The 13,033-nt window shown below is 37.0% G+C and overlaps 1 protein-coding gene across 10 annotated transcripts in view; it reads right to left on the reverse strand.

The window, feature by feature from the left end:
- Positions 1 to 2,341: 2,341 nt before the first annotated feature.
- The window catches only part of NARS2 (asparaginyl-tRNA synthetase 2, mitochondrial), a 132,284-nt gene continuing 121,592 nt past the window's right edge, over positions 2,342 to 13,033 (reverse strand). For 8 of the 10 annotated variants that reach the window (XM_068976903.1, XM_068976899.1, XM_068976904.1 and 5 more), the window contains 3 exons: positions 8,314 to 8,411; positions 6,309 to 6,335; positions 2,342 to 3,042 (listed from right to left, as the gene is read on the reverse strand). In XM_068976903.1, the coding sequence (XP_068833004.1) occupies positions 2,898 to 3,042; positions 6,309 to 6,335; positions 8,314 to 8,411 (270 nt within the window). In that variant the 3' untranslated portion in view covers positions 2,342 to 2,897. The remainder of the gene's footprint in view (positions 3,043 to 6,308; positions 6,336 to 8,313; positions 8,412 to 13,033) is intronic. The other 2 variants (XM_068976900.1, XM_068976896.1) reach the window with 1 other exon arrangement.

Genomic DNA, 13,033 nt, shown 5'->3' on the forward strand with positions numbered 1-13,033 from the left:
TTGTTTGTTCACTTATTGGTAAAATATAAGTACTGAGTCAAAGATGGGAAATTACTAGGCTGTTATATAAGTGGCAAGTGTTTGACTTCAACCAGATACTCGTTATGTAATCAACTGTGAGAGAAAAGAAGGAATGAGTATGACAGTTTGGAAATACACTCCTGGAGACTCAAAAAGATAAGGAAGAACGTATGTTTGATGCCTTGAGAAGGAACCCTTTCTACCTCACATACACACACACTGAACACACTTAAGTCTACTGTTAAACGACCTTATTATACATTTGCAGAGACCAAGTATGTACTAAAAAAAAAAACTAAGTCAGACTCTAAATCAATTATTGTTAGTGACTAGATCCTTAGAATTGACATCCTTTAACATGATCGCTCTGCAGCTGAAATAACTGGAGGCCACAAGGATGATCTTATTTGCCTAATGCTCCACAGTTAAGCTAATGGTGGCACTGGGGCCAGAAACCGGGGTTTCTCTCATTCAGTTTTCTTTCTATCACTGTTCTTTTCGATGCCCAGCCCTCATGTTAATTACCATCACAATTCTATCTGGTTCCTCAAAAATCACTGCAGGTATGATTCCTAACAGCCTTGGAAACTATTACTGCATCCAGGTTTTAGGCCTGTGAATATTTGTGATTCTTGCACCACAAAATATAGTATCAAGACTTAAAATGCCAAATCAAATTAACTGACGTAATGAATGTTTTAAAATAGTTTCTCTATTTTACCTTCCAGGTCTACGGCTAAATATCATCTTTTCAGAAATGCCTCCTCTAGCAAGCTTATCCACGATTGTCCTATTCTTTATAACTTTTATGCATGCGTGCGTGCTAAGTCGGTTCAGTCATGTCTGACTCTTTGTGACCCTATGGACCATAGCCCACCAGGCTCCTCTGTCCATGGGGATTCTCCAGGCAAGAATACTTGAGTGGGTTGCCGTGCCCTCCTTCAGGGGGTCTTCCCGACCTAGGAATCGGACCCATGTCTCTTAGGTCTCTTGCATTGGAGGGTTGGCTCTTGAACACCAGTGCCACCCTGGAGCATAGGTCACATTTTGAAACAATACATTTGTTTATTTATCACTGGAATATCTTCTCTAACAGACTGTAAATTCCATGAAAGCAAGGGTCAGGGCACTACTATTTATTTAGCAACTAGCACAGTTTGTGGCATGTAGAATAAGCTCAGATAATACTTGCTGACTAAACAAATGAATTTATCTCACTATCCCATGGTTAAAACAAGTCATATGGAAGCCATAACTGTCCCTTTTATGCTGTCCCAAGGCTTCCCAGGTGCTCAGTGGTAAAAAAAATCCACCTGCTGATGCAGGAGATGTGAGTTCAATCCCTGGGTTAGGAAGATCCCCTGGAGAAGGAAATTGCAACCCACTCCAGTATTCTTGCCTGGGAAATCCTATTGACAGAGGAGCCTGGAGGGCTACAGTCCATGGGGTTGCAAAAGAGATACAACTTATTGACTCGACAACAACCCAAACTTGATATCTAAACCCAAGGATTAAAGTTCCAGGGAAGCAGATTTTAGCTCAGCAAAAGCAACCAATTAGATTCAGAAATGGAATGAGCTGTTTTGTGGATACTGAGCTCTTTGCCAAGAGGCTGCCAAGGTACGACTCCTTTAGGCAGAAGTTATGACCCTGACAACATCTTACTGTCTCCTACGACTTCCAACTCTAGGTTCTTCAGTTCTTTCCAAATGTTTGATTTTGAGTTAGGTGCATACAGAAATTCATTAGGAAATAACCTAAGAGAAGTTATCTAATGAGACTTGGAAAATAGATTATTCACATATGCATGCCTTTTTACAATTATTTGATGCATATGAATTCTGAGTTCACAATCTGCCATAAGTCCATGTACCTGTACGTCAATGAAGACTAAAAATAGAGTTTAAAAAATTTGGTTTTTTATGGTTTTAAACACACACACACTTTTATATAATTACCATATCAAGTCTGTGAGGAAAATTATACCTGAGCTTATACAGGATAAATGGCTGATCCAAACTCATAAATGTACCTGCTAGAACCATCAGGATGCAAACTCCCAGTCAGTGATCTTTCTGACTCCAAATTATCCACCCTTTAGATTTAGCTATATATCCTCTTCTTGGATGAAAAATACCTTTCTTCTAAATTCAATGGGAAAAGGCCAGATGGAATTTAAAAACCTGTTTCTTTTCTTTCATAGGTATCAAGAATCTCTTTTATTGATTATCAGAAACATTACAAACATTTAATATGAACAAACTGTAACATGACAGTGATTAGTTTGAACAATTAATACATCTCATTAGCTTTTATACTTAAATATCAAGTTATTAAATGTGATTTTTTTCACACAGTCTGATGAAAAATACTTCAATTCACAATAGCAACTTTCTTAACTCAAGATTCAAAAAAAGGAATATTTTCTTCTTTAGTAAAGCACTGAGAATAAGATGGGAATTTATCACAGGTTAAATGGCAAGGGAGAAAAGGTCCAACACCATTTTGTTTTTAGCCAGTAGTTTGTTGTCAAAGGTCATAGGGAGCAGTGGTCTACGATTAAAGACAAAGGAAAATACACGTCATCCCATCTTAGAGTTTGAAGGGACCTTTGAGACCATCTAGTTCAATTTCTTCTCTTTTTTCTTATTTGACATAATAGCTTTGAGATTTTATTTGCTATAAATACCTATTGAGAGTTCATGTTTCCAAGAAATGCCTTCAACTTTCTAAGAAAATCATGATCACATGTATTTTTCAGGCACCTTCTGGCATGACAATTATATATCGAAAATGTTTGCAATTTTGTTCTCCTATATGCATATTTATGTGCAATACCTCTGGGACAGGGTGGTTTTCCTTAGTCAGTCTTCCAGCTACAAAAGACACGAATGAGTAAATCTTGGAAAAGGGATAACATCCTTGATATTGTCAATTCCTAAGATGCACTGCAGATAGCGTTCAAATCCCATCCCAAAACCTCCATGTGGCACAGATCCAAATCGACGGAGGTCCAGATACCTGATTTTGAAAAACAGAGTATCATTACCTATAAATGCTTCATTTAAGATCAGATGTTATGCAAGAATTTTATGTTTCAAAAGTATCTTGCAGTCATTTGTGCTCATCACATCACTGGGGCAGACCAGTCTTTTCACCTTACAGACAGATGAAAGACACAGAGGAGTTAGAGTGATCTGTCCAAGATTATGGAGAAGAAATAGCAGCAAATCCTGTCGTGCATTCATGGGCTTTGGTCACATGATCCTAAGTTTTTGTTTATTGGATACTTTTATACAGAAAACTTGTCTCATTAGGCTACAGAAAAATTCCTAAGAACTGTATTATTTTTCTTTAAATACACTCCTCTTCTGCTTCTTAGTATATCAATGATAATGTTCTTTTTTTCTGTATCAAAATCATACTGTTCAATATATACAGGAGGGTGAAGCAGTTTGCCTGATGTATTACAAAAAGATATTCCCTTCCTACTAGTCTGTAAGCTACATCAAGGGCAGGAACTGCATCTTATTCAACCTTTATCTCCAGTGACTACCCAGAAACAGATGCTTACTACGTGGAGAGTTATTGTTTGAAGGTATAATAATATACTCAGAGGACTGCAGTAAGGAAAATCTTCAACTCCTCTGCTTTAAGCCTGGTGGAAGATGTCCAGAGTCATTTTTCTGAAGGCCATCCATGCACATTCTACTCCCACAGTAAGACTACATGCTAGAAAATGGTACATTCAGGATTCAAACTCAGATTCCAATATACCAGCCCAGGATACAGTTATTTTATGAAAAGAAGAGAAAGAAGACTCTATAACTCTTTTTATTATGTCATTTGATGGTGGGAATTCCTGAATTATATAATACAGATTAAAATAAATTTATAGTTTCTTGAATGATTTGTAAAATATACAAACATACAGCATAAAACTTAAACACCACAGCTGGTAGTCATTTGGCTCTTTAAGAGTAAAGACTATAACCTATTCCCCCACTATTAATAACAATGACTACATGTGTTGGTATTTTAGCTAATTAAGTACTTCTCTTTCTAAAATAAAACTACAACTAGTTGAATTACAACCAAGTGAGACATCAATAAGAAGTAAGTTATCTAGGATAAAACCTGAGATTAGTAAGCACGATCAGGAATAATGGAAGGAACACGGTCTCGAGTAACTGAAATGTTTGATAGCTGAATTAACTCTATAAGGCATGGAGGCAGAACATACTTTGATTTAGTGAGAAAATAAGATGAAAGGCATATCATACCACCTGCCACAAACACCTGCAGGATCTGAGCTGGCTGCTAAAAGTCCAGTATCCAGCTTTGGCTGGCTTTAAATTTCTCATACACAGATTTCAGAACACTGGCATAAATATCTGGAAACTTAATTCAGAAGAAGCATTCTGCCTGTAGTATTTTTCTTATCTTTGCTTTGATAGATGGAAAGATTTACTTCTAAAAATAAGTTTTCAAAAGAACCTGTATTTGTTTGATTGTTGCTATATTGGTTCTATAGAAGAGATGGTAAAAATTGTGGAACTAGTTACAGATTTCATTTGCATGGGGCATGTAGAAACGGGAAGTGAAAAAATTCTTAGACACCTGGGGTAGCTACACATTCAGTGCGGTAGAACACTAGCAGAGATCACAGACTTGAAGATTTTTAAGGTCATTTCTACCTTTAAGATACCATAATTACCATAGGAAGCAGATTCCAACTGTTAAAAAATAAAATTCAATGAGTAAATTAAAAAAAAAAACTTTATTCATCAATCAGGCAGGATCCCACCTAGCAACACAAAAGAGCTCTGAAGAGCTCTACAAAATGATTTTAGGCAGAAGGGGGCAGGACAAGGAAGTTAGTAGCAAAGAGTGAATGGTTTTAGGCAAGGTCATCTTCCTTTAGGAGAGGACAGGTGTCCATCAGACAGATGACCTCACTAGTGTTGACCAGGTAATTCTAGACTCTCTGGTTCAAGATTCCACTTCTGGGAGATGTTGAAATTATAATTAAATCAGGTATTAAGTCTCAGTTTGGGGATGTGAGCTTAGCACAAGTGACTTCATTTTGGGCCTGTTGTCTGTTAAAATAATAAATACTTATATTTGGAGATGTTAAGAATTTGAAAACTTTAGTTGGGAAAAAAATAGTATTGAAATGATTAATAAAGACCAGAAAAAGTCTAAACCAATGATTAAGATATATCTAGTTATATATATATATATATATAGAGAGAGAGAGCTAGTTTTTATATACTATGAATAACATCTTGTAGACAGAAAATAAATTGAGGTAAAAATGCGTAAGTGTGACAATCAGTTTCATCAACCTAACAGCAAAACTCAGCACTAAAGGAGGAAAGGTGGAAAGAAATTAAACTTCTACTCTGTGTAGATACTTAACTTATATTGCTTCATTTCATCCTCACAAAAATCCTATGAATTAGATATTACCATTCCATTTTATAACCAAGAAAACCAAGGCTCAGAGAGATTAAATAGGCTGAAGTTCATTACTGATAAATAAAGCAACTGAGGGCCATTACTTGAACCCAATTTCAGGCTTTTTGCATCTCTGAAATCTAGTTCCATTACCAAAAGGCAAGTGTGTAATTTGATCTTTCCCTCTGCTGAGGACAGCAAAAGAGTTAATAATATGGTTGATACTATTATACAAGATCCTGAAAGAGTCTTATTACAGAAATATGAATAAATAAATAAATAAGTTGTATATACTGAAAAGTACTTGAAGAAGGGATCTGCAGAAGGAACACCAGAACAGCTTAGGTAGGCAGAAAGATGATCTTCCCTAAGCAGCTTAGATTTCTATAGTTGGTGGAGACCCCAGGGATCACTTAGCTCAAGCCCCTAATTTCACACATAGAGAAAATGAGGCATAATGGTTAAGAACAAAGTCCCAGTTCTATGCTTCTGTGTGCTCTTGGTTAACATAGTTAACATCTCCAGGTCCCAGGCCTGGATGGATAATAAAAAGGGAGTAAGAATGGCAACTAACTCAGGGGGTATTGTGATGATTACACAAAACAATATCCATCAAAATTTTAACATTGTTATCTGGCACACAATTGGTAATAAATAAATGACAGACATTATTATTACCACTTTTCAAAGATTCAAAGGGAATAACTAATCTCAGGACCTGTTCATTGTTTTAACCCTCTTCTATAGCACCCTGGAAATATAAGTGAAAACTATGTAACATTCAGACCCAGAGCCAGAACAAGAGTCATCAGGGGTCATATTCTTACCATTGGTAGGCTTCTGTCAGTCCTAATCTGTAAAAGGAAAGTAAAATTCTTTCAGAGAATGACAATGAGATCAATATACTAACCACCAGACATTTATTTTGGGTTATGTGCAAAGTGCTCTTTATAAAGAAGTAAATACCAAAACTTGTGCTCTTAAATAATAATATATAGTACAGCTGAGGAGCTGCACCTTTATTAGGTGGTAACAAAGGTAAGAAAACCAATATTAAGAAAACCAACAGTCCAATATAATCAAATAACAAATGCTATGGAAAGAAAGCAAGGTCCAGAGCCCAAGAGAGGGGGTTCATCTGAGATAAACTTATTGTCCTGTGACATAAGAAAACCACTATTACTACTTCGTAAGGATGTCTAAAGGCACACCCAGACAAGGGATGTACAGACACAATTTTCTTTCCATAATAGTAAAATAATAATATAGATTCTGAGGCTACTTCATAATATGGTTGCAAGTTGTTTTTTTGCCAATTTGAGAAATGTTAATAAAATTTAAAGTTCGTAGTACTCATTAAAATTAATTTCAGTCCTTAAAAGTATTTGGGACCATGGCGTATCTCAAAGTGATCAGGATTATGAATAATTCAAACATGCAAAAATATGAAAAACATGAATAGAAGTCAAAGACAGATCCCGGAGATAGGGAAACACATATATCCACTTAATTAGGAAAGATAAATTTGGACATTATCAGATATTAGGTAAACATTTAATGTTATGAGGAAAGGTTTCCTGAAGGAAGGAAGCAAGTACAGAAAACAGACCAATTAATCTTTCAACAGATGAGATTTCTTGCCATGTGTGATTTTTATTGTGCTTTAGAAAAAAAAACCCAGAGAATCTTCAAATTCTTTCCATCTAAGGAGTTTTACTGTCACTTCAATTCCACAATTTTCCCAGAACTTCCTAACACTATAAAAAATACTAAGGAGTTAGTAGTCTAGCTGATAAAAAGAGTCCTCCCAGAACATATTTATCCCCTTTCTTCTGGATGCTAACCCAAACAGAGCAGTTTGGATGACTGGAATTACAAAACCAAATTACTCCACAGATTTATAAGTTGGGATCTTGGAAAAGCAACAACTTTTTAAGCACTTCTCCATTAGGAAGAGAAGGCCTTACAAATGGCTAATTTAACAAACATGTCAAACAATCAAGACTTTTCCAGATTACTATGAAACCTAGTATTATCTGGAGAGAAAGATTATGCCTTCAACATGGGAAAGTCTTTTTTTTTAAAAAAAATTCTGGCACAGTAAAAGTGGAAACCATGGAAAAGAGAGGTTTATAACCTTGGTTAGTTTAGGAAGTCATTGTGGTTTTTTGGCAGACCATGCATATACAGGAGTGGTAGTTCAATTAGAAACATGATTCCCCTACTTCTCATCTCCAAAACATTTTCTGTGTGTTTATGGATACATTTCCCAGGTCTCAAACAGTAGGTAAAAGTTATTCAAATACTTAAATCAAGATACTTACATAGTAGAAAACCTGAGGAAGGAAAAACTGCTTATTCTAAATGCTAGCTTAGCAGATAATTTTAGTTTCTTTCTTCTTCCATCTTTATCCTTTCCCTGGTTTAGAGCCTGTCTTCACGATTTAGTTTAAAATCACAAACACAGAAAATCCCAACAACTCCTTTTCCCCAAAAACACAGAGAAAAAGGAGGAACAAACTTTAAGGGGCTTTAGTCACCTTTCCTTTTTCTATCACTAACTTTTAAAAAAGCTATTTCTATAGGGAGAGACATATACAAATAGTGGGCAAAAAACCCCAAAAATCATTGTGTTTCATATAACAGCTCTAAGTTTTCAGAAAAAGAAGCTCAGAGAGGTTAAGTAATAACTTGCTTACGTCCACACAGAATCTGAAATTCAGGTCTGTCAGGTACTAAGACCCACCTACTATTCTGTTAGTCTGCCATTACTGCCTTTGAGTGTACCATTCCCATTTTTTAAATTTCCCTTTTTCTAGTTCTGATCAGTACCTGGCCAATCGCTGTTCTAAGAAATGGTATCGTTCCTCTCTGAGGCTTCCTCCAAAGAGTTCTCCAACTCCAGGAACCAGAAGATCAACAGCAGCAACCTGAAAAGGAAAAAACTCACGAACACCATTCTGTTTTCAGACCATCCCAACAATGTCAGCTTCTGAAGCAAGTGGAACTTACAACATTTTGATGACTGGCTGTTTAACTGCTTACAGTTCAACAGAATCTTATTTATGGTAGCTGTTTATGTCTCCTGTTTTAATACTAAATGTTTAATTATTATGTTTAGAATATAAAATGCAGGTGAACAGTTCCCCCTCTGGCACCATTTATGTGGTATACTTAACAAAAATATGTTTTCTGTACAAATGTGGTAAAAATGTTAGTCATAAAAAAATGTGGAAAGTATTAATAATTATAAAAATATTTTAAAACATCTATCATCATGCAGAGGCCATTATACGCTAGCGTATTTTCTTAGGTTTTTTCCTTGTATGCTTAAAGAGTATAACAGAGATCAAATTACATATAAAACTCACCATTCTCATTATCTTAGCCAACAAAATACAATAAATATTTGTCCTATGTTAGTAAAAATACTTCACATACTTAATGTTTTAATAGCTGCACAGTTTAATGTTTAGAAGTATCATAGTTTATTTAACAGCTTTCTGTTGAATATTCAGAGTGTGTGTGCCTTTCATAAATAATGTGGCAATGATGTTTTTCTTTAATTTGAAGTATGCTAGTACATGTAAAATATGTCTGATTGTTAATCAAATTAAAACAGAGATACCACTTTGGTCTTATCAAAATGAAGATAAACAATATAAACAAATACGGATTAGAGAATGCATAAACTAACACTCTCATACCTCTGATACAAACTTTCTGGTCAGCAACTGGGCAAAAGATAATCAAAAGCTTTCAAAGTGCAATTTGCTTTGACTCAGCAATAGGAGTTCTAGGAACTAGTTCTAACAAAATAATCAGAGATGCAAAAAAAAAAAGAAAAAAATTCAACACACAGAATATTTACTACAGTATCGCTTATAATAACAAAAAATTGAAGTGTACATCAAGAGGAGACCATCAGATAAATTTTAGACACGGAAGAAAAAAGACTGACATCTCTAATACATAATGAAGTGTAAACTGTGTTGCTATGATTTCTTTTCTTTTATTCATATTTTCTTATTTTCTACAAGAAAGGTGTTATACTGTTGTAATAGAACAACAAAAAAATTGTAATAGGGTAAAATGGTGGCTTGATGTTTTAACTTGTATTTCTTCACTTACTAGTAATATTTACATTTTTGAGAATGTTTATTTGCTATCTATATTATTTTGTGACTTGGCAATTCTTTTTTGCAAGTGGGGGGGAGGACAAAGAGGTGTCAGGTAGACATTTATAAGGCCAGTAATAAGAAGGCACAAAACTCAGAAAGATTTAATTTACAAATAAAAATTAGGAATCCATGAACTTTGGAATGAGGTTCGTGACATTGTACAGGAGACAGGGATCAAGACCATCCTCATGGAAAAGAAATGCAAAAAAACAAAATGGCTGTCTGCAGAGGCCTTACAAATAGCTGTGAAAAGAAAAGAAGCGAAAAGCAAAGGAGAAAAGGAAAGATATAAGCATCTGAATGCAGAGTTCCAAAGAATAGCAAGAAGAGATAAGAAAGCCTTCTTCAGCGATCAATGCAAAGAAATAGAGGAAAAGAACAGAATGGGAAAGACTAGAGATCTCTTCAAGAAAATTAGAGATACCAAGGGAACATTTCATGCAAAGATGGGCTCGATAAAGGATATAAATGGTAGGGACCTAACAGAAGCAGAAGATATTAAGAAGAGGTGGCAAGAATACACAGAAGAACTGTACAAAAAAGATCTTCATGACCCAGATAATCACAATGGCGTGATCACTCATCTAGAGCCAGACATCCTGGAATGTGAAGTCAAGTGGGCCTTGGAAAGCATCACTACAAACAAAGCTAGTGGAGGTGATGGAATTCCAGTTGAGCTATTTCAAATCCTGAAAGATGATGCTGTGAAAGTGCTGCCCTCAATATGCCAGCAAATTTGGAAAACTCAGCAGTGGCCACAGGACTGGAAAAGGTCAGTTTTCATCCCAATCCCAAAGAAAGGCAATGACAAAGAATGCTCAAACTACCACACAATTGCACTCATCTCACAGGCTAGTAAAGTAATGCTCAAAATTCTCCAAGCCAGGCTTCAGCAATATGTGAACTGTGAACTTCCAGATGTTCAAGCTGGTTTTAGAAAAGGCAGAGGAACCAGAGATCAAATTGCCAACATCTGCTGGATCATCGAAAAAGCAAGAGAGTTCCAAAAAAACATCTACTTCTGCCTTAATGACTATGCCAAAGTCTTTGACTGTGTGGATCAGAATAAACTGTGGAAAATTCTGAAAGAGATGGGAATACCTGACCACTTGACCTGCCTCTTGAGAAATCTGTATGCAGGTCAGGAAGCAACAGTTAGAACTGGACATGGAACAACAAACTGGTTCCAAATAGGAAAAGGAGTGTGTCAAGGCTGTATATTTTCACCCTGCTTATTTAACTTCTATGCAGAGTACATCATGAGAAACACTGGGCTGGAAGAAACACAAGCTGGAATCAAGATTGCCGAGAGAAATATCAATAACCTCAGAGATGCAGATGACACTACCCTTATGGCAGAAAGTGAAGAGGAGCTAAAAAGCTTCTTGATGAAAGTGAAAGTGGAGAGTGAAAAAGTTGGCTTAAAGCTCAACATGCAGAAAACGAAGATCATGGCATCCGGTCCCATCACTTCATGGGAAATAGATGGGGCAACAGTGGAGACAGTGTCAGACTTTATCTTTAGGGGCTCCAAAATCACTGCAGATGGTGACTGCTGCCATGAAATTAAAAGACGCTTACTCCTTGGAAGAAAAGTTATGACCAACCTACATAGCATATTCAAAAGCAGAGATATTACTTTGCCGACTAAGGTCCGTCTAGTCAAGGCTATGGTTTTTCCAGTAGTCATGTATGGATGTGGGAGTTGGACTGTGAAGAAGGCTGAGCGCCGAAGAATTGATGCTTTGGAACTGTGGTGTTGTAGAAGACTCTTGAGAGTCCCTTGGACTGCAAGGAGATCCAACCAGTCCATTCTAAAGGAGATCAGCCCTGGGATTTCTTTGGAAGGGATGATGCTAAAGCTGAAACTCCAGTACTTTGGCCACCTCATGGGAAGAGTTGACTCATTGGAAAAGACTCTGATGCTGGGAAGGATTGAGGGCAGGAGGAGAAGGGGACGACAGAGGATGAGATGGCTGGATGGCATCACGGACTCGATGGACGTGAGTCTGAGTGAACTCCGGGAGATGGTGATGGACAGGGAGGCCTGACGTGCTGCAATTCATGGGGTTGCAAAGAGTCGGACACGACTGAGCGACTGAACTGAACTGAACTGAAATTCCCCAGGTATGGGCAAAACTCGAATTTCCCTTCATCACTACTGCTGGATTTGAGGCTCAAGTTATTTTGATGCAGTTTGATTCACAAGCCCCAGCAAGGGAAATTCATTAGATACTCCTTGGTATTTAAGTCCTAAAAGATAATGCTCTTAAAGTGCTACACTCAATATGCCAGCAAATTTGGAAAATTTATCAATGGCCACAGGACTGGAAAAGGTCAGTTTTCATTCCAATCGCAAAAAATGTTCAAACAATTGCAAACAATTGCGCTCATTCACATGCTCAAAATCCTTCAAGCCAGGCTTCAATCGTACACGAACTGAGAACTTCCAGATGTAAAAGCTGGATTTAGAAAAAGCAAGGGAATTTCAGAAAAACATCTACTTCTGCTTCATTGACTATGCTAAAGCCTTTGACTGTGTGGATGACAAAAAACTGGAAAATTCTTAGAGATGTGAACACCAGACCACCTTACCTGCCTCCTGAGAAACCTATATGCAGGTCAAGAAGCAGCAGTTAGAACCAGACATGGAACAATGGACTGGTTTCAAATTGAGAAAGGAATATGTCAAGGCTATATACTGTCACCATGCATATTTAAGTTTTAAGCCGAGTACATCATGCACAATGCCAGGCTGGATGAAGATTGCTGGGAGAAATATCAACAAACTCAGATATGCAGATGATACCACTCTAACGGCAGAAAGTGAAGAGGAACTAAAGTGCCTCTTGATGAAGGCAAAAGAGGACAGTGAAAAACCTGGCTTAAAACTCAACATTGATAAAAACTAATATCATGACATCCAGTCCCATCACTTCATGGCAAACAGATGGGGAAATAATGGAAACAGTGACAAACTTTATTTTCTTGTACTCCAAAATCACTGCATATGGCGATCACAGCCATGCAATTAAAAGATGCTTGCTCCTTGAGACCCCATTGACTATACAGTCCATGGAGTTCTCCAGGCCAGAATACTGGAGTGGGTAGCCATTCCCTTCTCCAGGGGACTTTCCTGACCCAGGAATCAACCAGGGTCTCCTGCACTGCAGGAGGATTCTTTATCAGCTGAGCTACCAGGGAAGCCCTCCTTGGAAGGAAAGCTACGACAAATCTAGACACAGAGACATCACTTTGCTGACAAAGGTCCGTATAGTCAAAGTTATGATAGTTTTAGTAGTCATGTCAAATGTGAGAGCTGTATGATAAAGAAGGCTAAGTGCCAAAGAATTGATGCTTTCGAACTGTGG

This window comes from Capricornis sumatraensis, chromosome 8 (genome assembly GCF_032405125.1).
Source record: "Capricornis sumatraensis isolate serow.1 chromosome 8, serow.2, whole genome shotgun sequence".
NCBI classification, from domain to species: Eukaryota; Metazoa; Chordata; class Mammalia; order Artiodactyla; family Bovidae; genus Capricornis; species Capricornis sumatraensis.